Source organism: Chelon labrosus (assembly GCF_963514085.1).
Source record: "Chelon labrosus genome assembly, chromosome: 2".
NCBI classification, from domain to species: Eukaryota; Metazoa; Chordata; class Actinopteri; order Mugiliformes; family Mugilidae; genus Chelon; species Chelon labrosus.
Window position 1 is genome coordinate 23,159,748 of NC_140338.1, and position 27,057 is coordinate 23,186,804.

Here is a 27,057-nt window from a genome sequence, read left to right on the forward strand (position 1 = left end):
TAAGAGGTCTAGAGGAGTCCATGCATCGAGGGGTCAGGGGTGCTTTCGTGTCAAAAAAAAAAAAAAAAGGACCTGTACAATATAATGTTATGGGTGATTGGTGTATATTCACATTTCAGTTCTGTAGAGAAACAGCTGTTCAACTCCAGCAGAATGTTGCAGCCAAAAAGATTAACTGTTACGTCTCTGATCTGGGTGACTGTCCCATGACTGTCCCATGACGAGCCTGGTTAGACCTCTTTAAAACAGATCTATTTCATTCATCTTCTCTAACCGCTTGTCCTGTAAAGGGTGAGAGGCGAGAGGACAGGGTGTACCCCGGCTCTTGCCTGATGACAGCTGGGATAGGCTCCAGCCCCCCCGCAGTTTTATTTCCTAAAATAAAAAACTTTTCTCGACCGGCAACCTACAGTGTACCAGCAGTATAAAACAACCCATAATTCTTTTACTAGTATTTCCAAATGCTTTGAAATATTATTGTAATGAAGATTGAATTATTAATTTATGGGAATGTGTTGCTGCATTTTTCAAGTTGTATTTCTTCATGTATAAATGAATATCCTTCCATGTCTGAATGTTAAGAACACACTACTCTCAAACACACATATTGTTTGAAGCTACAGCTACACTGTGACAGTGTGTATTAACACCAATCAGCCATAGGCTCTAAATCAGGCCAAGACCATGTATTACACCACCATCATTGACAGAGGCCAAAACAACCCGAGAGCCCTCTTCTCTACTATTAATAAGCTCACCCAGCCCGCCAAATCCTTCCCACTCACCCCATCCACTCAACTCTGTTGTGAATTCCTTGACTTCTTCCAAAGCAAAATTAGCTTGATCTACAAACAGCTCCAGACTACCCAGACCACCCATGATGATGTCCCCCCATCCCCCTGTGCAACACTCAACAGATCCTTTTCTACCTTTTCACTTCTTAATGAACAGGATGTCTTTGACCTTGTCAATAAGTCTAGACCCACCACCTGCCTTCTTGACCCTATGCCCACCCCATTGGTCAGGGCCGGCCTACCTGCCCTCTGCCCTCTCTTGACACAAATAATAAACTCCTCCCTCTCTCTGGGCTCTGTTCCTCTGCCTCTCAAAACAGCAGCCATCACTCCTGTTTTAAAAAAGCCTGGGGCAGCCGCAGAGGATTATAAGAACTATCGGCCCATCTCTAACCTCCCGTTTATTGCAAAGCTCCTGGAACGCACAGTTGCCAGCCAGCTCCAACAGTACCTCACATGCCATGGCCTCTGGGAAAAGTTTCAGTCTGGCTTCAGGGCCATGCACAGTACTGAGACTGCCCTGGTTAAGGTTGTCAATGACCTGCTATTAGCTGCTGACTCAGGCCATGTCAGCATTCTCATTCTCCTTGACCTCACAGCTGCTTTTGATACTGTTTGCCACAACCTCCTACTCACTCGATTAGAGACCTTGCTCGGTGTCACTGGTGTTCCATTGGCCTGGTTTAAGTCATACCTCACTGACAGAGAACAGTTTGTCTCAATTGGGAATTTCAGATCTCCAAATTCACCCCTCTCACATGGTGTCCCCCAGGGCTCTGTCCTTGGCCCCCTGCTGTTTTTAATCTACGTCCTTCCCCTGGGCCACATAATACAACATCATGGGCTCAATTTTCACTGTTACGCAGATGACACCCAGATTTACATTCACACCAAGCCCGCTCACATACTATCATCATCCAATCTGGTCAACTGTCTAAATGCCATTAACAACTGGATGACTCAAAATTTCCTCAAACTCAACCAAGATAAGACTGAAGCTATTCTCATTTCCACCCCTAACATTCTAAAAAAACTTGAACATCTGCAGCTATCTATCCCCGGCTATTTCACTACAACCTCTGCTGAAGTTAGGAATCTGGGGATCCTTGATCCTACTCTCTCATTTGAGTCACATATCAAAAGCATCACCAGGGTGTCTTTCTTCCACCTCAAAAGCATCTCCAAACTCCGGCCCTCCCTTAACGCATCTACAGCAGAAACCCTCATACATGCCTTCATCACATCTAGGCTCGACTACTGCAATGCTCTACTGTGCGACATCCCGGCTAAAACCCTAAACAGGCTGCAGTATGTCCAAAACTCCGCTGCAAGGCTACTCACCCGAACCAGGTCCTGGGATCACATTACTCCCATCCTCCAGCACCTGCATTGGCTTCCTGTCCACTACCGCATTCAATACAAAATCCTTCTCTTAGTCTACAAATCCCTACACAATCTGGCCCCATCTTACCTATCAGATCTCCTTACCCCATACTTGCAATCCCGCACCCTCCGCTCTACAGACGCATGTCTTTTAACAGTCCCCACAACGCGTCTTCGCTCCATGGGTGACAGGGCCTTCAGTGTGGCAGGTCCTAAACTGTGGAATGACCTGCCACTCGTGATGCGCCAAAATACATGTATGTCCACTTTTAAAACTCAATTAAAAACATATCTTTTTAGCTTAGCTTACCTGTCAGCCCCCTGATCTCTACTTACACCGCCTCTTTTATTTTATTTTATTTTCCCTGTTTTTATCTGTCCTCGCTTTGTGCTCAGTGTACTGTTGTGTGTGTCTGGGGGTGTTTTTGTGTCTGGGGGTGTTTTGTGTTTTGTGTTCCTTGCCTATACCTACTTTGTACAGTGTCCTTGGGTACCTTGAAAGGCGCTTCTCTAAATAAAATGTATTATTATTATTATTATTATTATAATATTATGACCGGTGAAGTGAATAACACCGATAATCTAGTCATCGTGGCACCTCACCATAGTCAGCAGGTGGGATATATTAGGCACCAGGTGAACATTTAGTTAGAAACAGGAGAAATGGACAAGTAGAAAGATTTCAGCAACTTGAACAAGGGACAAATGATGGCTAGGTGACTGGGTCAGAGCAGTTTTAAAACTGTAACTTGTGGGGTGTTCCCAGTCTGAAGCAGTCAGTACCTATCAAAATAAGTGGTCCAATGAAGGAAAAAAGGTGAACCTGAGGTGCACTCATTGAGGAGTTAAGGCTTGTCTATTTGCCTAACCATGACAATCCGATCGGCCTTTAGCTGTACTTCGCACTCTTTCACATGGGGAGTTGAGGCTCGTCTGTGTGGACCAATGCAACAGCTCAAATAGGTTAAAAAAAAAAAAAAAAGAGAGAGAGAGGGAGAGGTGCATCACAGTTTGTTTTGTTTGGGGCTGAGTAGCTGCAGACTAGTCAGGGTGTCCATGCTGACCCCATTCCACTGCTGGGAGCTCCTACTACGGACACATGGGCATCAGAAATGGACCATGGAGCAATGCAAGGAGTTGGTTTGGTCTGATATATCATGTTTTATTTTGTTCAAATAGATGGCTGAGTGCCTGTGTGTGACATCTGGGGAACACATGGAACCAGGATGCAAGGAACACCCCACTGCCGTAGCCATGAGAAGTTCGCTTGGTCTGCAACCATGTCCAGGTGGTGGTGCGAATCAAAGTAACATCCACCTAAATGCCACAACCCAGGTTTACCAGATAAACATTAGATCAGTGTTATCCACTGATTTCATCGGCGGTTTTAATGTTGTGGCAGATCGGTGCGCATGGACAGTATGCAAGAGCGTGTAACCTGAACCTCAACATGTGCACTTGAACGCAGCATAGCGATTGCAGCAACACCCCCAAAAAAGACGAACGACGTGGTTGGCTTCGAGGACACTCCTCAACTTACAGCCAATGCTTACAGCACTCATTTAACCCCTCCTCTGATTCTCTGCTACTTATCAAACGCACATTTCACCAGCCTCCTCTTGAGTCTGGCGGCCACGGCTGAGGAGATAGAAGCAGAGTTCACTTCGGACTGCTGGCCGGCTGGGGTAAATCTTAACTGGTGCAGATATGGACGCGTCTGCTAAAACACCGGTCAAACACACAGAGGGAGAGGACTCAAAAGCTGGCGAGGAGGCTTCTTTTGCTCGGGTCTCCTGTCTGAAGAGAATGCGGGGCTTCATCCCGCAGGACTACCGGAATGAGCTGGGGCAACTTTTCAAACTAGCGGGACCAGTGGTGAGATAGTCCGGACGCTGCACAGCGTCTTTTACCCTGATCTCCGTGTGGAAACTGCCCCAAAGAAATGATGGAAAACCTTCTCTTTAAATCATCTGACCTGTGCTCACAAAGCATGCTGTAATAAGCCATGAAATACATCGTTGTTTCATCAGGGATTTTATCTGTGAATGACTGAATGATGATGTCTGCTCTTGCTTTGTAATGCGCAACTCCCACCATTAAAAACAATGTTAAGATCTTCTTTTCGTGATTCTTTCAACAGTGCTTATCTGTTAATCCGCAGTCATCCAGGTCCCATGGACCAATTTTAAGGCCGTGTTATAAGTAACTGTTTTTCAGTTTTACATAGATGTTTCCTTTACTCATCTTTCAAAACGTCTTTCTTAAATGTGGAAGTGTGTCCCTTGTCCTTCGAGTGTAGGCAGACAGCGGAGTCCAGATCTGTAGAGCTGGCTCCCCTGTGTTGAGACATGTCTTTGTAAATAGGTTGTTATGTTATGTTTTCCCAATGTTTCCCAATGAAGTCTGTACATTCCTCACTGCACTCAGCTGTAGGCTATACACTGCATTACGCTGATTTTGTCTTCTTTGCAGTGAACAAGTTTCAGTTCTGCATCTCTTCTGATTGCGGCATTAATGGCTTTAACCACTAGAGGGCAGACACATAAAAACCAAACAACATTTTGCATTTGTTGTGTGCTTAAACTCAACTTTCAGGGTGTTCTCAGACAAAAACATGCAATTCTATAAAACTCGACTAGGTCTAACTAGACATTGAGACGACTGCTTCACTGAGATTTTACAGCTTTGAGTCTAGAAACTTGCTGACTTGGCTGCCTCTGTGCCTTCAAGGAGATGCGTGATCTCCAACATATGATCTCAGTACTGTACTATTAGTAATTATACTAATAGTAAACCTAGTAAACTCTTTTCTTTTGCGTGGACTTGATCATGATGTTTGGCACTAAAGTGTGCACAGCACTCTCTGACGTTTCTGTACAGAGAAGTGGTGCACATAAAATATATTTAGAGTCGCATAACTTCTCAGCTCAGCATGTAAATGACTTTTTATGTTAATTTGGATTTACAACATAATGAGATACTAGTTCTGTTTTTGTTTCATGAAATCCCCCTTCGTGAGTGAAGGTTCTGGGCCTGATGATTTCACATAAATGCATCAAATGGTTATGTTTATGTCATTATATGTGAAGCTCTTCGTGCCTGCCCTGCTGGTGAGTTTGGTGCATTTGGTTTTCCCTCAGGATCTTGTAGAAGGAACAGATTTCAAAGGTGTTTTTGTATTGCTTTGGCTGTCACTGCTCTCCGACACACATGATCACATATTTGCACCATTTTTAATATATTTACCTTCCCTCTTGAAAGCGTCTTCAGAACCAGGTGCCCCCTCTTATTGCCAGGCTGCTAATGTGAAATCAAATAGCAGACAAATTGATAAATCAATATTGTGTCCTTCAGCTCTTAAGTACGGAGAACTTTATGGCCTCGGGTTAGTGGAGCAACTGCAAATGGCTTCAATGTAATTATCAAATGCATCTTCCTCTCTCGTCCGGAAGTGGGCAACATGTTTTTCTATCATCATGGTGTTGAGTCGAAGACCAGTTATGATTTGAATACCATTAAATGTTTAACTCAGTAAAAACACAGATCATATCACTGATCATATTCACATTTAGTCATGTGTTAACAGGACATTTTTAACAAGGCAACACAAGACAATTTAACATAAAATAAGTTAAGCTTTATTGTCAGTCAAAACAGTTAAAAACATAACAGATAAATACATACACTTGTGTCACAGGTTATCGCTTAAATACATTGCACATGTTGGATATTATGGGTGATGTTATACATGTAGTTAGTATTTCACCTATTAATCAGAAGCTGAGGGAAGCTAGTGCTCATATGGCAGTAGAGTGTCCTGACAGCCCATGGATAAAAGCTTTATTCAGTCTGTTTGTTGTGGTTTTGAAGTTCCTGTATTTCCTTCCAGGAGGCAGCAGACTGAGCAAGGTGGTCTCCTGGGTCTGAAGTCAATATTCAGATCTTTTCATTTTTTTTGCACATAACACAAGCCACTGGACCTGTTTGGTTTCTTGAAGACATTTCACCACTCATCCAAGTGGTTTCTTCAGTTCTAAAAGACTGGTGGGGAGTCTTTTACCATCTAGTTATGTGAGTTTCAGGTGGGCACCACCCACAGATGTTCCTAATAAAAACCTAACCTTCTCACCTGTCTTTTAGAACTGAAGAAGACACTCGGAGGAAAAGATTTGAACAAACTCTACAAGTCCTTTTTTTCTTTTCTTGTTTCATGTTATTACTGAAAACAGAACAGACATTTAAAGGACCTAGTCCGTGATGCTATTGGATTGTACTGAATTCATTTTCTGTTGTGTGGCTAGCACACAGATCACATTAAATAATAATATTTTTTTTAAAAAAATGGTTTTGGTGAAAGTGGGCTTCTGCCACATCATCTAGTTATAAGAGCAAACATTTACTATCCTTGTCTCATATTTTCAGTGTCTGCTGGAGTTGTTATACACTCACTGGCCAGTTCATTAGGTACACTAGTGAAAACAAATGCATTTTTATATAAAAGTATTGCACTAAATCCCCCTTTGTTGACATGAACACACAAGGTGCTTCTAACGCAGCTAACTAGCTGTATGTTCTTCTAGAAATATGAAGACGCGTCTCGGCAGAGAAAAAGGAGAGAGACGTTATGACATGCAGAAGATGATCAATGCTCAAATGTTCTTTTAGAAACTGAAAGAAACAAATTCAAAGAAAGTGGCCAAAGGACATTAAGTCATTTGTCAGCATACACACACATGCTGGGTGAAAATACACTCACTTGCCAAAACATTAGGCACACTAGTGAAAACAAATGCATTGTAACATAACAGTCTTGCATCCTGGAGGATGTAGTTTGTGGTGCTGTTAACCCGGATTGAATTCAACACTAAAGTGTTTCTGTTATTTAGCCTAGTCCACAGACTGCACAAGGGTTGTCAAAAACATAGGAACATATGTCAGTACATGACAGTACAGTTCAATAAACTTCAGCCTCCAAATGAATACACAGTTGAATCCACAGCTCTCTCTGTTACTTTAAACTAATGCTGAATACCATATCTACATCAAGATAATATTTAGTGCAGGGGTGTTATATTAGAATTCATTCTAATATGGAGTGTGCCTAATGTTTTGTCTAGTGTGTCTGTTGTCTAGTCACGGTCACAGTCCATCCGGATCTCGTGATTCAGTCCGGGAGCGTGACGTCGCCGCAGTAAAAGGAACAGCGGCAGTATTATAGGGAAACACCAGACTGGAGTATGCACACACTGTGGAGAAATAGAAAACGTAAAACACATACTTCTAGACTGCACACAATATTCCAGAGAGAGGGAAAAGATGAAGAGAGTGGTAAAGAAAGACTTAACAATGGGAAACTTATTGAGTACAGCCTGCACACAGTCCACAGTTAGGGCTGTTATAGCTTTCCTTAAAGAAACCCAACTAGCAAGTAGAATTTAAATTTATTTATTTATTTTTTTTATTATTTTTTTTCCTTTATTTGTTAAAACTGGGTATAAAATAGCATCCCATTGGGTCACTCCTCAGCCCGGAAGATGGCGGTAGTGCACATGCAAACTGCCAATAAACATTACAGAAGAAGAAGAAGAACAGCGGCAGGAGCACGTGCCGTTGAAAACCTGCTCACCGTCCCGTCCACCGTCACACTACCTCACATCAGCACACGGTGTCGATATTGGAGACCGTTATAATAACATGTAGCGGATTTTATTTACTTCCTGATTACTGACGTCCGAGCAGCATACGTTCCGTTTTAGCGGAAGCGCGTGGACATGTCCACGGACAGCAACGAGCCACATAAACAAAAACTGCACCTGACGTTTCCTGTCAAGGCAGAAGGACGTTTGTTGTCAAGGGGTGTTGAGGCGGTGAGGGGATTTTAAAGACACTGAAGGTCGGCTTAAAGCGTTTTTTGGAGATGGAGAGTCCAACGTATCCTAACGGGGACTTGACTGGAGCTGCTCCCGTTCATAGCTCCGGGGAAAACTCTTGTCTGAAGAACAACTGCAGCTTCATTCCGCCACAATACCGGAATGAGCTCGTGCAACTTATTAAACTGGCAGGACCAGTGGTAAGTAGGGTTGGGCGGTACCCACATAGCAGAGACATGTGGGCTTGAAGCCGGCACAGGTGGCGTTCACTCGGCACTGGCATACGGCATGTGAACCGGACATGGCCCAGATGCGGCAAAGGCGGCACTGTCTTGACTCCGGCAGACAGATGTGGGCCACTTGTGGAGTGCCGAATTCGGCCCACATATCAGTTTAGACTTCTGGGCCACTTATGTGAGGCCGGGCTCATGCCACACTTAAAGTTATTTTTCGATATTTTTGAGTGAGTTGTTGTTTAACATCACAGATTTAATAAAAATAAATAAATAAAATATTCTTATGATATATTATCGATGTCAATTCAAAATCAACTATCACCCTTAACAATATCGTTCTTGTCGAAACAGGACAGATATCAGTTGATCTGAAATTTTAAAGTTAAATCTTGCAACAGCGGACTTTCAACGGTCAGCCAGCTATCCACTTTTTTAAACGGTCCAGGTGACTGACGCGACCGACGTCACTGTGGCCAGAGAGCTGATGGCTGCTCGTGCACTCCGGTGAGATGGACAACAAAGACGTGGTGAGTGGAATGCATCAGTTTTATGTTTACGATAACATTTGTTTTTGAGACAATGCGCTAGCCTGAATGTTAACAAGGGGCGCTAACGGTTAGCTATGTGGCTAACGTTTAGCTATGTGGCTAACGATTAGCTATGTGGCTAACGGTTAGCTATGTGGCTAACGGTTAGCTATGTGGCTAACGCGTGGTTAGCGTTAGCTAACGATTACCGTTAGCCTCAAATGCGGCTCAGGAAATGATGGACTGCACTGTGTTGCTGTTAAACTTCCCTGTTCGTTTTGAATAAATGATATAGACGAACTTAACACAGCAGATGTTTTGCTGAAGAGGTCGTTTTCTTTTTCCACGTTTTTTCCGACTAGTTAAACAGGGCTACTGCCATAGCTTCTGCTAGCTGACTGTTGGCGTTTTTTTTCCGCTGGCCTGGCAATTGCAGATATCGTGCTTCAATGCAAAAATAGCGTTTATAAAGGCAACTGGGGACTTGTAGAGTTTTATTTATGTATTTTTTATTTTATTTTTTTGAGAAGACGCTTCACAACTCATCCGAGTAGATTCTTCAGTTCTAGGGGACTGGTGTGAAGTTTGAGGTTTAGGAACTTAGACTGAAACTATTGTTTGTAAACAACCATAAAACGGGTCCATTTGAATGTTGTGTTTACAAACCTACAGACTCTATTTTTAAGAATCTTAAAGAGTTATTTTTATTGATTACATACTGATACTGACTACTCACAGTTTGTGTAACAAAGTCCTTGTTTTGTACATAAATTAAACCAAGCAGATGTAGGGAAAACACTTACCTGACGCCAGAATATTGTCATCAGGATCAGTTTTAATAGAATTACTGTAGCCATATTACCTAATGATAAAAAAAATAATGTTAATTTCCAATCATTTCTGCTTTGTGTGTATGTTTCAGCTGCTGTTGCCGTAACTGACTAACGTCTGGGGCCACAGACCAGGAAATAGACTGGACCATCAAAATATGGTTACATCTCTCTCCAGGTAGAGATGGTGGCAGACTGAAGAGGATGCAGAGAAAGCAGGAAATGGACAGCACCATATCTTAAACTCGTGCTGATGGTGGGGAGAATCCAGTTTTCTCTCTACTGCCATCAGGTCGGCGTTTCCGATGCCTGACGACAAAGACTGAAAGGCTGTAGAACAGTTTCTATCCACATGCCGTCTGCCTGCTCAACTCTGAGCCTTAACCAGACTTAAACACAGCCTTATCTTAAGAAACACAGACACAACCAATGACAACAAGCTGGAATGATGGTTGTTGATGCCAAACTGTGTCTCCTCAATGTGTTCCCCAAGCAGAAAAACATCCTCCGTTCCAATCTCCTCCTGGACGATGTGCGTGACTGACGACAGCTTTGGAGCTTGCTTTGTTGAAGCTCGGCGAATCACCCTCTCTGCAGCTCTCAGCACCTTCACTGTGCCTTGTGATGGAATCACAAGGCCACCGTTGTTTTTCAGGGCTAGAAGGTGGTAGCTCTCATCAAATGATGATGGTACAGCATCTCTGACCAAGCTCGCACAGCACACATCACAGGACAGCTTTCGCAGAATCTGCCGGACTACAAATCCTGCTATGTAGACCAGAGCGTTTTCCACCAGACCTCCAAACCGAGTGGGAAGATAGCTGTGGTCACACACAACAGCTGAAATGTTAGCAAATGGAGATGGGTGCTCTTCAGCAGTTTCAGCAGACGACATCTCTACTGCAGACAAGGACACAGTGTCATCTTGGGCTGCCACATTGCCTGTCTTCCAGGCCATCTTCCGCCGTCTGATGGTTCGGTGTGCCTGACACCACACCGAACCATCAGACGGCGGAAGATGGCCTGGAACTGGCGTGCAGATGGATTGTTATTCCAGCCACCTTGTATGGAAAACAGGCACACAATACATACATTACTCACAAGACATAACACACAAAGATATTCATTAAGTATATTTTCAGAATTTATTGTAATTAAAAGAACAATAGGAGAAATAGGAGCTCCAAGTGATCCTGGCTGAACCTGTAGGTGAGGACATGCTGCTGAACTTGGAGCAGTTCAGGAATCATCAGCATCAACGTGTCGATGTTAATGACAAATCCGATGACAGACAAGTACCTGCAAAAGAAAAAAGTTTTATTACTCTGATCATGGCAAAACAAGACACCTCAAGAAAGCACCATATAATTTTGTTCATTCAAAGCAGTAAAGTGAATTTTCCATCACTTCCATAATTAATGTGTAAACACCAATTCTCGAGTGCCACAGGGGTGCAAACTCACAGAGAATAAAAATGGTAAACAGCTACCAGGGCGGATAGATAATTAGTTTGCATCCATGTTTTTAGGAATGGGATCAGTTTCTTGTTTAACTTATACAGTATATTTGTAGGACACCTAGCTAACTAGGAACAATGAAATTGCAGAACTGGGAGAACTTGAGAACAAGAACACATGCAATACATACCATTTTGACACCTACATGTACTTGATGTTGTGTAATACCATTTAGAAACATCTAGGACCTGAAACACACTGAATACAGGATAATTCAAATAGAAACAAAACTGCAGATTGAAAAACATTGAAACAAGAGAACATAATATCAACGTACATACCATCCTTCCGACACCTGCTGTGGTGTAATACATACCATAGAAGCATCTGGGACCTGAAACACACTGAATACAAGACAATTCCGACAAACAAAACTGAACACTGAAAAAAAATGAAATAAAAGAGCACCATCTTAGCATACTTACTGTTATGACACTTGTGTGGGACTGAATACAAAACAATTTGAACAGAGACAAAACTAAAGGAAAAAATATTGTAACAGTAGCATCATATGAACCTGATGCAGAAAACGGAGCATCTTAGGAACTCGATGCATAAGAGAACAGCGTTGAACTCATGTCATGAACTTTTAATGCACGAATAACAAGCACTATTTTAAAAGACCTCTTCGATTGATGAAGAGGTGTTCCATCTTTTGTCACCAAAGTGAGCAAGTACTCCCTGGCTCTTGACAAAAATGCTTTCCTCTCCATCCAATTCAAAGCACCCCAGGGAGCTTTGAATCCTTTGGCACGAGGATTGCGTCCATTCATGGTATCGAACAGCCTGTCAATCATCTATAAAGAAATATCGGCATCTAAATCGCTATCATTACAGAGTTTCATTAGGTATCAGATAGTTGAAATCAATACTCATCTATTTAAAATATCCAGAGAACAGAGTACTTATTACTGTATGTTCAATGTGTAAACATGCAAGTATTAGTATTTGCTTGACTTCCTTCTCTCCATAGTCCTGCTTTGTACTACAGCAAATTTCACACAGAGCATTACCACTCTAAAATTTGTGAAGGTATGTATAAGATTATGTACAAACTTTTGTATTTATGAAGAATATGCAATATCACGGTTTATGACAATATTTGCATGTTGAATTTAGAGAGTCGAATTATCAACAAATTGTTCCTGATGCTCAAATCAAATTTTGATGAATTATTATAAAAAAAACATGTACTTGGTTCTATAATCACTAATTGTATTACCTCAATGAATTCTGCCGTTGCCTCACAGTTTTTAAACTGAGAGTACCCAAGATCCCTCATTGTGCGGAGAGCTACTGACACGGAGCGACTCAGTGTTCGCGCAGCCAGGGACACCCTCATCTTGTGGTTCTCAAAGTAGACATGTTTGTCTGTAATTTTATTGGCAGCATGCAGTCCATCTTTTTTTTGCACATCATGTACCTCCAATTGATCTGTCCGGTGGTCGTTGCAATTGGACTGTACGCCTGCAGAGTAAGAATCAGTCACTGTTAAAACAAGTACAAACAGCAAAATTTTGATCATCACGTCCAACCATAACTGTGCAAATGAACAGACAACAATATTTAGATATAACTTTTAGCAGCAGAGACATAACTTGTACAAATAGGTCTACAACGATCATTTACCTGCAACATATTACGTGCCAATTTCAGCATGTGGCATGCGTCCATCATTACAAATACTTTCTCACCAGTCACTGGATGGGGGAAACTGGTTTTAAGTGGCTCTTGTGGGTTTCCCTTCAGCTCACACCCAAGTTGATTGCACATTCTGACGTTGGAGGCATGCCCATCCATTGTTACACATACCACCCGAATGCCCCGTACATGCAGCTCCTCCAAAGCATGACTGAGAAGGACCCTTTGTGTTTCTGGTGACAGAGAATTCATCAGGTAGTATGCAATGGGAGCCTTCCAATGTCCTTGTATTCCAACCACCATGAACACAAGAGCCTCAGTAGCAACATCATTCTCGCTGTTTTCATCACCCAGGTCAACAAAACCAGACATTGACTGGGTATGTGGATTATATTGCACGTGTTTTCTGATGGCCATGGCATCCAACATGAGTGCAACGCATCCATATTTAGCCTGGTCTTCCTGGCATCTCCTCTCCAGCATGTCCAGCATCATTTTATTCAAGCCTGGCTTGTCATCCACTGAACACAGCCACCTGTAAAAAAAAAAAAAAAAAAAAAAGTAGCTATTTAATGTATTTGCATCAGTAATTTCCAAAAATTCAATCGGACAATATTAAGACTACCTTTGTAATGTATGTGGATGTGGGAGGGGAAAATGTCGAGTCTCTCTCAGGTATTTGTATGCCTTTGGACCATGTAGATGGAGTGTGAGGGCAAACTCTCTGTAGGCCTTTGTGTACTCATGGCCCTGCTTTGCCATGAAGTCTATCTGAAGATCTGAAATTTTATGAGCAAAAATTAATAAGTCTCCTTCAGATAACAACTAAGGAGTTTAATAAAGAGTGTAAGAATAAGATGTAGATGAATTTCAAAGTGCTAATTTCGTCTTACCTGAGTAGAATTCAAGCCTTTCTTTGAGCTCTTCATTAATAAGGTTATTTTCCCTCAAATCTCCCAAAAGACTCTTCACTGTGGTCTTTGCCCTCTTTTCTCTGGCCATGGCATTCTTCTTCTCTCGCTCCAGACTTTCCACTCTTGCTAAGGCTTCATTAAGTCTGGCCTTAAGAGAGGTAGGAGAAGCAGGCAAGGCATAGCCATGATCCTAGTAGAAAGAGGGATGAACATGGTTTGACTGTCTCACTTCACACACATCAATTGACCTTTGGCTAAGCCCCGCCCTAGAATGTAGATTGACCAATCACAGCCAAGAGAGCTCCCACAGGGGTCCGACACTTTTTCACAGCGCTCCATTGACTTTAACGCAGGCGTCTCATATTTTCGGTCTCGGCAGGCTATACTGTCGGTATATATCCAGCATCCAGGGTATGGATAAGCCCAATGATGTGCGCGCAAAACCCTGTGGAGCTAACCAAAACATCACCGTTACAGCTTAAGTTCCATAGTTGTTGATACGCTAGCACACGCTGAAGAAATACAACGTTATACGTGCGTAACGTTAGTCCGTTTGCTTCGTAATAACGATTATAGAAGTGAATAGAGACGTACCCAGCTTTGCATGAACAGTGTTGCTCCTTGATATTGATACCAGAGCCTTATAGATAACCAGAAAACCACAGCCCAGAAGAGAATGTCGGACGTAGCAACAGTAACTAAGGGGGGCGGGGCTTAGCCAAAGGTCAATTTGACACCACTAGAGTATGACCCACATTCTTTCTTATACTCATCACCTGTCAAAGCCACTGCCAGCACTGTGTGTGTGTATATGTGCCAGGAATGCATGTTCAACATGTCTTCAATTGTGTGTATATGGGTTTATTTGTGAGTATGTTAAATATGAGTGGCAGCAAATAAGTGAGATTTTAATATGTCCATGACCATTATGATATGATGTTTAAAACAGAAATACTCACACCAATAGGCTGACGTTGTGGGTGTGAGGTTTCAGGTTTTGGGGCCTCCTGAAAGGCCACAGACAGGCTCTCTTCAGCTCTGCTGGAGGTAGATGTAGTCCTGCCCTTTTCCGGCTAAAATGAAGAAGCATACTTGAAAAGAAATATATATATAGTATACAAGGTATGCAAGTATATAGACAAGTATCTCACCCTGCCCTGTGATTGATAATAGAATATTTACATTTATGAATGCTAACAGCCTTATGATGATACACCTACTCTTTGGAGATGTACCGGGAAGCTGAAGATGGATGCAATAACACCATCTCTGAGTCGGACAATCTGACCTGTCCTATCGATTGCCCTGCTTAAAATGCTCGCTGCAAAGCACAGATGATTCACTTGCAGTGAATCCTTCCCGCCTCACAGCCACTTCCCACTTCTTCCTAAAACCTCTGTCTCTGGGAAACCTTCAAAATGAAAACGGGAGATTTGGGAGATACATTTTACAAAGGAGGTCAAGCTTATTCTTCTTCCTATTTTTCTATTTCCTATCTTCATATTTCCTATTCCTATTTACTGAAGTAAATAGAAAAGAAAACAGGATGAATCCTGTTTTCTTCCTTCAAATATCTTAGAACCTTTCTTCAACAAAACTCCTATTTTGATGTTGATAATGAACCAAAGCTGCTGAAATTGTGAGTTAGCTTGTTAGCAAACTATTCTACAGTCAGATGTTCTGTTGTCTGATTTCGCTGGTGGACATAAATGCAGTACAGTAATATTCTATTCACAAAGTACAACCAATAATAATGTTCAATCTTACTTGTGAAAAGTAATCCCCCGAGCCCTGTTATAAATAGTCCGCGGATTTTTACAGAAATAGGCTGCACAGTGCTCAGGCATGTTGTTGCTTTGGTGGTTGCTAGGTTTACGCGTGGGTAGGATGACCGGTTCAAGATGCATTTCTCGTGCCCCAGCAGCCAATGCGGCGTCTACTCTTTGTTATATCTATGATTGTTATCATAGATATATATGTATATCTATGATTGTTATCACTCAGGTAAAGCATTTCTTCTTCGTCGTGCTCATGCAACCACGCCAAGCAGTCTGCTGCAATGCCTGCAGTGCTCCGTGTGTCGAGGCGGTGTAATTACAGTGACTTAGAGAGATGCCGCAGACATCTGCTCTTTCTCCGGTATAAACGGTATTGCAAAACCTCTACCGGTAGACACTTTTATACCGTCACACTGTATAATACCATCATACCACCCAACCCTAGTGGTAAGAATGAAGCGCCCCTTTTTCTGTTTGCCATATACAGTCAATGGTTTAATGAAGTCAGGTTTCCTGTACGAAACAGGAAGTATAATGTTTCCATGGATACGGAGAGTTGAACTTCGGGCACACAGATTCATCCCCGTTTTGCGTATATTTGTTTAGATTTTCGGAAAATAAAGTACGCCGAATTAACTATTTACTGTTGGGGGAAAGAAATGAGCGAAACTCATATTTATGAGCTTCACACTCCAAATAAAAGATTTTTTTTAAATCTATTCTGTTAATGGAATCTGTAATAATGTACCGTGTGATAATTATTTTTTTTTTTTATCAATTTAAAAAACTAAAATTATAATTACACATCTGATATGTGCTTTAAATTGACGCCACAAAACCCCAAAAAACTGGAATGGAAATGGGAGCGATTATGTGTATTTTCTCCCATTTCCATAGGCAGTTTTTTTTTAACAGTGTATTAAAGACAAAGTGAATGCCTCCTATATTTTTGTTGTTGTTGTTTTTATGTAATCACAATTAGAGTTAGAAGCTATAAAGTGCCATTTCTTCATTCAGCAAACTTCATTCAAATTACTTTTATGACATAAATTGATACAACCTTAAAACAAGTCTGTGGCTGTGCTTGTGCTTCTCTCAGCTATTGAATATGATGAACTGATGTGATGTCCTGCCATCAAAGCTTGACCAAGACTAGCCTGGTGTAGTCAAACTGACTTCTAATCAGAATATGAGTCTGGATTTAATTATGGGGAGTGTTTCGATTGATACAGGGGAAAAAATACCTCTTTGTGTAATTGGATACTCCTGTAACCAATCTGAGCCGTTTTGTTGTAAGATCCCACTGTGGAATAAATTAAAGGATTATCTTATCTTAATAATTAGTAACACCTCTTAAGTTACACAAAACCAGTGCCTGTTTTCTGACTCGATGATTGGTGGGGTATTTCTTGCATATGCAGATGAAAATTCAACATAATCAGATGGAAAGTTTGTGGTGGATTTCGTTACCACAACAACTAAATGATGTTACACGGTCTGTATTTCAGTCTGTGTTTGAAGCAAAGTGAAGAAGAAGGAATCAAGGTTAGAGGTCTTCACATCAAGGGTTCACATGCTGTATAGTCATCCTCAGTTTCTTTGGCATCTTGTTTTCGAAAGATCTTTGTATCATTTCAGGAAGGTATTTTGTTTGCTCTTGTTCTCCCAGGTCATTTCTCAGCTCATGGTTTTCATGATCAGTATCATCAGCATGGTGTTCTGTGGTCACCTGGGGAAAACTGAACTAGCAGGAGTATCACTTGCAACTGCGGTGAGGAGACTTGATGAATCCTGCCTTTGTCTGTTCCTGTTACGGTCTTGTATTTACTTATTTTTTTTTGTATGGGTTGATTGAATGATGCTCTTTCATTTGCAGGTGGTTACCATCACTGGTATTTCCATTGGCACCGGTTTGTCGGCCGCATGTGATACCCTCATATCCCAGGTAGTGTCCTCAACAAAGTTTGTTCTTTAAACAGCTGAACAATAAGCGTTTTGTTCAGGTGTGTATTCTTAAGGTTTGTTTAGTGGTGTGATCAGCGACTCCTCTTCTCTGCTGAATTACTTGTGTCGTGCAGACGTATGGGAGCGGAAACTTGAAGCGTGTTGGGGTGATTCTCCAGAGGGCGATTCTGATTCTGCTGCTGGCCTGTTTCCCCTGCTGGGCCGTCTTCATCAACACTGAATCCATCCTACTTGCCTTCAAACAGAGCCCAGAGGTTGCCAGGTCAGTTTAACAGCTCACAGATTTATCAGATTCTTTTCTTAATGAGTTTATGTTAGCCTCATCTTTAACTACCAGAGTCCTCGACTATTTGGTGGCAACTTCATATATGACTAATCCATAATAAATGCACAAACAAATTGTCTGTGTTACTTCCATGAAGTCTCGCCCAGCTGTATGTGAAGATCTTCATGCCCGCTCTCCCCGTGAGTTTGATGCACTGTTTTTTTCTCCTGTGTGTCACTAAAGACATAAGATCAGTTAATGGTGGATGAAAATTATCAAATGCAATGCTATCACAGTAAATATACAGGAAACATGGATAAAAGAGTTAGAGGATAAAAATATTTCATTGGTTAATGCTCAAATATCTGTTTTCTATTTTCAGGCAACTTTTATATACCAGCTTCAAGGAAAGTATCTACAAAACCAGGTACAGTCTCTTAGCACAGGGTTACAGATGTCAAATGTAATAATAGTAATATTAATTTAAATCCACACTAAGTTCTGCTCTTGGTTACAGGGAATTATGTGGCCTCAGGTTACAACTGGAACAATCGGAAATGTGCTCAACGCAATCATCAACTACATCTTCCTCTATCCTCTGGAGATGGGTGTTGCGTGAGTTTTTATATTATCCCAAAAGCAAGACTGGTGATTTTTATTTGTTCTGCTACAATAATTATTTGTCTACAGGATAAAAATAAATGTTACAGCTATGCTAATACTGGATAATCCAAAGCCAATTTAAATCTAATGTCTAGCCTCACCAAAATGTGAAAATCTTACTTCTTCCACTCTTGCGTTCATGCTTGGGTACTTAGGAAAAAAGGTTATCATCTGCCAAAGATAAATTCTTCAGCTTGGACTACATCGCTGTTACTATTCTGTCCATCACCACATAAACCCTGCCCAAATGATTTAACTGGCCCGACGGATCTTTGTCGGCGCTTAATCAGTTCCCAAAGGAGAACTGAAGACAACAAGACAAAACCAGTGTGTCTAATAACGTTGTTCCATTTACTATAAGCGCTGCAGGAGTCTTGACCTTTGATAATGAACATTAGAATGCTAAATATACACTTTTTACTGGTAAGCCACATTAATGTGTTTTATACATAACTCAAAATACACAGTTATATATAATTAAAGCTTTACATGTGAGTCTTTTGTCCTTCTTGTGTTTAGCTGTCACTTGTGTGTTGAAGTTTTTTTTCTTCCAGTCTCACCTATCTTCATGTAGCAAATGTTTAATACGAAAGTTAAATTTCACGTTTATTTTAGTCTCATGGTATTTGCCATTGATGTCTCTATGATGCACTGGGGGTTAATATAATACACCGTAGTATTTTTTTAAGTACACAGACTCTACATAATCACAAACAGACAAACATTACAATGAATATCCACAAATCTGTGGCATACTTTTAAATGTCACTGTTATATCAGCAAAGCCTGGGTATTTCTCAATAACACGCCCTTCTACCTCTATTTTTGCTTCTAATTCCTACTCATGAAGTGGATCTGCTGCAGCTAATGCCATCTCACAGTATTTACTGGCTTTGTTCCTCTATGTGTACATCTGGTGGAGGGGTCTGCACAGAGCCACCTGGGGAGGTCAGTCCTCTTCTCAAGAGTTTCCTTTTTTCTTCATATTGAACTCTACTACTGTAACTTTCTAATCATAACAATCTGATTTATCATCTGCTACAGCATGTTAATTCCTTTACGTCCTCTTTACAACCTGTGATCCACAGGCTGGTCACTAGACTGTCTGCAGGAGTGGGGTCTCTTCATCAAGCTGGCCATCCCCAGCATGCTCATGATTTGTCTGTCATGGTGGATATTTGAGATAGGAGGATTCCTGGCTGGTGCGATCAGTGAGGTGGAGCTGGGGGCTCAGTCCATCGCATACCAGCTGAGCATTGTGGCTTACATGGTAAGTCCTCTTCACCGCTACATAATAAGTCTGAGATGACGATGTTGTGTTCTCAGTGTGTTCCATGAAGTGGTTACTAAAAGCAACTTTTATCACATCTGAGATGTGTAGCAATGCTTTTAAAATAAATATCTCATAGGGCCCCTAAGAAATAGCCTTTAACCCTGAATAACTCAGGAGTTAATCTGCTACATCAGTACTCTGTGGATGTGCTTTGGTCATATTTAACATGCCACCAGGATAATGAGGCTCCTGCTCATCTGAATAAAAATTGCTTTCCTGGCATATTAGCCAAAAAGAAAAAAGAAAAAGATTTCGTGCGTCCCATACTCATTTATCACTTAAGCAAATGAAAAACTTCATAATGCAATAACGCAGAAAAACCGAAGAATAGGTTTTCCATCTCTTGAGCTGAACTCACTGTTTTATATTTGCCTCTTTTGTCTGCCAGTTGCAGTTGTATCTGAGCACCTCTACCCTTTAATCCTGGATGGCTACAGTGCGCTTCTGATGATTAGCTTGTTATTAATCTGTCACAGACATACAGTACGGACTCTTAAACGTGTAGTCTATAGTACTAATTAAACCAATCAGATGTAGAGGCATAGCTCGGCTCAGCTGTTTCTGTTTGTTTTCAGCGTTGCTAAGCTGCGCTAAGCTAACACGCTGCTGGTTCTGGCTTTGTATTTACAGTACCAATGCAACAGACATGTCTTAGAGCTCTAAAGTAATGTACTGACACAGAAATAATCTATAACATTCACCCCTGTCCAGACCTGGTATTAACATCCATCTGTAGCCACCTCTTGAGAGCTGAGCTCAGTTTGGATGATAAATAAAGATATTGGTCATTATTGTGGAGATACTTAAACAAAATTACACACAGCCTACTCATATTCATAAATTTCATTGGTTAAATATTGTTAGGCTTGGATTGTAATATCAAAAGGTGTTAGTATATTAGATAGTTGCTCTTGTTTTCAGCTTTTATGGGTATTTTATGACCTGGACGACTGAGAGCTTTTACAGACGTACTCCTCTTTTACAGTTCCCACAAGGACTCTCTGTTGCAGCCGGTGTAAGAGTGGGTAACGCTCTTGGTGCAGGAAACGTGGAGCAGGCCAAGCTATCTTGCAAAGTCCCCATCATCTGTGCATGTAAGGACCAGTGCACACAGTACATGCTACTTGAAGTACAGCTACAGAAAATAGCTGTGATTCGTGTTATATTTTACACGAATCACAGCAGTTGTTTTTCATGGACACGTAAATTATTTTCTGTTACCTTTTATCATTTATTGACCATTACTATTTTTCTGTGTGTTTTTTGCTTGCCTAACACAGTCACAATTGCCTGTTTTGTCGGAGCTAGTTTCAGCATTGCCAGAAACGTCATTGGATACATTTTCACCTCAGAGCGGTGAGTATACACCCTGACAGCAACTGAAGCCCGTACTCATTTTATGGGTCTTTAATTGTAGTTAGTGTGGTGTGACAGAGTTTGTTTCATATTTCTATTAAAGTTGTTATAAACTGACTGAGACCTTCATTTTTATGCTGACTCACAAACACTGAAGTGTGACCATTTATTGAGCCTCAGTTATGTTTAACAGGTCAGTTGTCGGTGAGGCTGCGCAGCAGACAGGCACTGTTTGACATTATCATCTTACTGAATAAGTAAGCTGAGAATACTTTCAGCACTCTAACCTGTTTATATAATGCATCATTTGACTGGAGATCATTTATGATGCAGCTACGTCACTAAGAAACTGAATAATCCTTTTCTATGGAAGCTGGGAGAGCTCAGTGTACTAGAGCTGGAGAAAACACATGCAAGCAGACAAAACACAAGCGAATGAAGAAAACGTCTTCACCAATATGACAACAAAAAGTGATGAAAAGGCTCTGAATAAATGTGAAAAACCAACAAAAAATTTATTTCCAACACCACGAGTAGCAAACATCAAGTGTATCCCAGCAGGTTCATCACTTAAAGGTTCCTGGAAACATTTCTGTTGTCATTTGCTCTTTTTGTCGCACATTTCTGTATTATTTGGTGTTGGGAATTTTTGCTGGTTTTGTGAATGTTTACACCGATCAGGCATAACATTATAACCACCTTCCTAATATTGTGTAGGTCTCACTTGTACCTCCAAAACAGTTGTGACTTATCAGACAGTGGACGTGGACCTTCTGAGGTTGTCCTGTGGCAACAGGATGTTGTTAGTGTTGTTTGGGTCCTATGGGTTGAGGGGAGGGGCCTCTGTGGATCATCCCGCAGATACTTGATCAGTTTTGGATCTAGTGAATTTGGAGGCCAGGTCAACACCTTGTGCTGTTCTTCCTGTTTTTTGAGTTGTTCCTAAAGCGTTTTTGTGTGTGTCAGGCTGCATCCTGCTGGGGATGGCTGCTGCCATCAAGGAGTGTCATTGCTCTGGGGTGGGGGTGCCTGGTCTGGTCTAGGTGGGTGTTACACGTCTAAGTAACAGCCCTACGAATGTTCGGTGATCGGTGTACAGTGCATTTTTTTTGTCATATTGATGAAGTGGCTTCATTTACTTGTGTTCTGCCCATTTGCATGAGTTTTCTTAAACTGTAGCGCGTTAAGCTCTTGACCACCACATCTCCTGTCTTCTAATATTCCATGTAAATAATTCAGTGTGTCTTGAACACTAAGAAATATCTACATCTGCATCTTTTTCAGAGACATTATCCAGAGAGTTGCTGACGTCATGCTCATAGTTGGTTTCATGCATGTTTGTGATGCCACTGCGGTAAGAAACTATTAACATTTCATGCACAAAATTAACATTTTAGACATATTAACCAGTGATGTGACCAGACATGTGTTTGTTATGTGCAGGGCGTGGCTGCAAGTGTTCTCAGAGGAGCAGGAAAACAGTTGTTTGGTGCTGTGTTTAATTTTGTGGGTTTCTACTTCATCGGCTTCCCCATTGGCGTGTCCCTTATGTTTGCCGCAAATATGGGGATTGTAGGTAAGACTAAACTGCTAATATGCACTACTATGTCTTTTGCACTACTATGCCTTTCAGGAAAGCCATTCATATACCCCCCTCTAATAGGACTATGGACAGGACATGTCATCTGTGCAGGACTACAAGCAATCGTTTTCATCACATTTTTATGGAAACTTAATTGGAAAAAGGCTGCAGATGAGGTTGGTAGCTACATTACTTCAATAAAAAATCATTTTTACTTTGCCTTTATACATATTTGAAAGTTAAATACACGATCAGCAAGTATCCTTAATGTCTCTGATCAGGCCCTCATGAGAGCAGGTGTCCAGATCACAGAAGAAAAGGAGATGGTTGACTTGGAGCACACAGGTGAGAACAAGCAGCACAAACACTTTCTACTAGTTTAAGTCTTGAGTAAAGTTTTGTTGTTAATGCTAAAAAAATCCCTTCTCAAACCTCCAGATTTAAGTTCAAACCAAGACCAAGAGGGAGACACAAACTTGAACGTACACAGTCCAGACCAAAGAGAGTTCACCGTTACCACCACAGTGGGAGGTGTCCTGTCAGTAAAGCAACTGGTTGTTTGGCGCGGCCTGGCTCTGTTGATCATGATCATCATCCTTCTTGCTGGAATTATCGCCAGAATGTTTCTTGTGAGGATGTTAAAACAATGATTTCTTTGGGCTGCTTGTCATTTTGATCTCACTGAGAATCAGCTCTCAGCCTTATGTGTAGTCTGTCTGTAACAGTCTCACTTTCCCTTTTCACTACAAAACAAACCACAAAGTGCCTGTGTCTAGTGTGTGGTACCTGAGTAAAATCCAGTTAAGACTTAAGACAAAAACTTTTACATGTGCCTTTGCTGGACAGAGCTCAAGTATTTAGCTAGCATTACAAAACTACCATACACAGCCTAACATGTTACATGTCATTGCTCTCACACCCACACACTAGGGCTGAACTGATGAGGGATCAGATCAGCACCGCTTGGTTTGTCTTTCATTCAGCCAGATGGGCAGAAACTGTATCAGACTTCCCTCTCAGTGGGCAGATTTCAGCATTAGTGAAACTTTGGCTATTCATGCATTTATACCTTTTCATGTTTCACCTCTGGAGGTGGTTTGAGATTTCAGTCAGTCTTGAAAGTTTCCTTGAACGCTTCGTTTCGAACGTTTCATTTACACCTTTTTTTTTGTTTGTTTTTCTTTTTGTTTCTTTCTTGTTAGATTTAAGAGCAGGTGTACCAATAAATACTGAGTCAAAGAAAGACATTTTGTTAGCAAACCAGAGTAGGGCTAAATTACAAGCAAATGGTTCACTTGCTTTTGACGAGCAGCACTATGAATGAAGATGAATGAATGGCAAACCAATCCAACAACAAAGTGTTGGCTCATGTCACCTGTATCCAGGGGTGGAGCAGCAAATTTAAAAGTGGGGGGGTTCTAGGGGTAGCACATGAGCACCGCAACCGCCTTTGGCCCCTGTTTCAGTCTCTTTCTAGATTTTCTTCATCAGAATATGCAAATAATATTGCATTTCCTGGACTTCCCTTCCTCATCCTACATAAAGAACTCAATGTTAATATTCCTGAACATGGAAGTGTTGAAATATTTTATGTAAACTTGATTTTGATGAGGAAACATTCATTTCTTTTGTCGTTCTTTTATCTGCTTTTTATTATTTCACATATATTTTCTTGTTCTAATCTGTTTTAACTAATCTTTCATCCTAGCCTTTATCGTACTCTATATTATTATTTTATTCCTCTTATTATTTAAGATTTTAATAGTTTTATTGCATTTCATTGTCTTCATTTCTATTCTTTTCTAGTTTCTGAGAGCAATAACAGGGCTGAGTTGATGTAGGGGATTTTCCTCATTGAAAAGAAAGTCTTAAGCTCCAACAAATAGCTTTAAGTTACGTAAATGAACACCTATATGACATTAATGGAAGAATATGTACTACTACAAAATTGAATTAGTGCATTTATGGATTGACAGCTTTCTGTTTCCCTCCTGTCACCTACATGACAACTTGAGTGGAAAAATAAGTCAATCTTCTGCTGCCTTTTCTTTTTGGCATTCATAACAAAAAGAATAATGCTTGCAAAACTTTGCATTAACTTTGTTTGCCACCTGGCTTGCTTAATAGTTTCGTTATTTACAGAGAAAATTCTACATTATTAACTAGTTAAATTACCGTTTCATACCTCTGCTCTATTCGCTGTCTGCTGCAGCGAGTGACGGGTCGGGCTCGGCAGCTCCGTGTTAGCGTGTCCTTTGCCGGGCGGCCGGGACTAGTGGGTTTGGTCAAATGACTGTGATTGGCTGGATGGCTGTCAATCAATCTAACTGTCTGGGGGACTGAGGTGCGCTCCATTTCAGTACGCTGGTGCACTGCCAGGGCGGGCAAACGGTTTAATACCTTAGGAAAAAGTGGGGGGGGGATGAAATCAGCTTGTTGAAAAAGTGGGGGTGTTGCAACACCCCCATCCTCCACGGGTGTGACGCCCATGCCTGTATCTGGGCCAAAATGTTAAACACCTCTAAGATCAGAGCCAACAAGCAGCTAGCACATAGTTTCTAGTAATGGGGCTTTAGTTGGGTGACTAAAGCTACAAGCTGCCGTGGAGAGCTGGCCTCTCCTGAATTATGCTGATCAGTTGATCTTCACTCTGTCAGTCTCTTGACTTGCACTGGGTTGCCAAGCTGATAAACCAGTCAGAGTGATCTTTCTCACCTGTTTGCACAGTAACCTATTGAATGTGCAGAATCGGCCGAAATATTGACGTAGACGGGGTCCAGCAGGAGTGGCAACAAAAAGCGTCAGCAACAATCACACACCGACAGGCCAACACCAGCAAATGGCGGAGTGACGACTTGATGTTTCATGGCCCATACATCCCCACCCACTTATTTTTGGGGGCGGAAAGTTTGTTTGGGTGGGCTTTGTACAGTGATGGTCAGAAGAATCGCACCAACGCACTCATTCTTGTCATTTCTTTACAGCAAAATGTCTCTGATTGGGTCTGCAGTGTCTTGCAGAGGTATTTTCTCTGTATTGGTTGAAGCAAAATGAAATCCAAATGGCGAGTTACCAGGCTCATATTTTCATATGATTCGTGTTTGTACTTTATGTCAACACTAGTTTCTGTGTGTGTGCTGCTCAGTTTTATTCTATTTAGTCAAATTGTGACAGAACACTTAGCAAGAAAAGTTCATGTGGACTGTTCACTACATGTATTAAAAACACTGTTGTTACTGCTCTTTCTTAGTTTTTTTGTCTTCCATTTTATTGCCTCTCTGATCATCTTGTGTATAAAATAAGAAAAGAAAGTGTTACGGTCAAAGAGAAGAAGAGTCTGATAATTCACCAGTTGCTCATTTATTACACCAGGCAATTTATTTGTGAGATTACGAGCAAAGACGCTCTGCGATAAAACACTTCAGCTAGGCTGAACAGTGTTCCATAAAGAGGGCCCAGGACAAACAGGGCCATTTAAACCCAATTTAGCGCTGACTGTAAGTTATCAGACTAAATCAGGCCTGATGTGCTGCGCGTTCATGAGCCAAGACAAGCACAGATCTCATCAGTTCACAGTAAAGAAAACAGAGCATGTTATCCACCAGTAGACTTTGACACGATCGAGTGAAGATGACATGTGCCCCACTCAGCTCCACCCCTGTTGTTTCATTTCATTTCACTTCTTTTCCTCACATGTCATCTTGGGTTCAAATGTGTGTGCGATTCTTTGTATCCTGAATGTTGAAAATTAACCTGTGCACGATGCACGACACTGGCGGTCACGTATGAATGACCAGACAAGTTATGTATTACAACTTGCATTTTCAAGCAGTTTAAAGTCTGTCACTTGGATTATTTTCTTTGGTGTCTGCAACGTAACAGCCTCCATGTGGAAATATTTAAATCCATCCATGAAATAAAATTATTTTTTGGATGTCTGTTTTATTTTCTTAATTCACATGGTATTTAAAGGAAGAGTAAATGGTGGGATTATTCTGTCACTGCCCTGGGACAACAGCACTGAACAGCTTTATTTTCAGTTCAATATTCATTCATTCATTCATTCATCTTCTGTAACCGCTTGTCCTGTTAAGGATCGTGGGGGGCTGGAGCCTATCCCAGTTGTCATCGTGCAAGAGGCTGGGTACATCCTGGACCGGTCGCCAGTGTATTGCAGGGCCCAGTTCAACATTTAAAGTACTGTGATCATGTAGCATGCGCTTTGGTTTAGACTTCTGCCAGTCAGCCATAACATGAGGTGAATAACAATTAAAGGACCTGCTGCTAACATCTTGGTGCCAGATACCACAGCACACCTTAAGAGGTCTAGAGGAGTCCATGCATCGAGGGGTCAGGGGTGCTTTCGTTGCAAAAATTTCATTCATCTTCTGTACCTGCTTGTC

The 27,057-nt window shown here is 41.4% G+C and overlaps 1 protein-coding gene and 1 pseudogene across 2 annotated transcripts; one reads left to right on the plus strand and one right to left on the minus strand.

Moving 5' to 3' along the window:
- The first annotated feature begins 7,675 nt into the window (after positions 1-7,675).
- On the plus strand, positions 7,676-26,440 carry LOC311496033 (multidrug and toxin extrusion protein 1-like). The gene is made up of 16 exons (XM_084555766.1): positions 7,676-8,247; positions 17,160-17,261; positions 17,367-17,435; positions 17,569-17,717; positions 17,878-17,920; positions 18,103-18,147; positions 18,238-18,335; positions 19,234-19,331; positions 19,472-19,653; positions 20,702-20,810; positions 20,997-21,072; positions 22,357-22,426; positions 22,516-22,648; positions 22,736-22,830; positions 22,936-22,999; positions 23,093-26,440. Exons 1-16 carry the CDS (start codon positions 8,095-8,097, stop codon positions 23,302-23,304), a joined length of 1,698 nt encoding a protein of 565 aa, XP_084411892.1. The 5' UTR covers positions 7,676-8,094; the 3' UTR covers positions 23,305-26,440.
- LOC311504830 (THAP domain-containing protein 6-like) lies at positions 12,200-15,619 on the minus strand (annotated as a pseudogene). Its single transcript has 5 exons — positions 15,480-15,619; positions 14,933-15,123; positions 14,672-14,785; positions 13,692-13,902; positions 12,200-13,610 (listed from the first exon to the last, which is right to left on the minus strand). The product of its transcript is annotated as a THAP domain-containing protein 6-like (transcript).
- Positions 26,441-27,057: the final 617 nt, after the last annotated feature.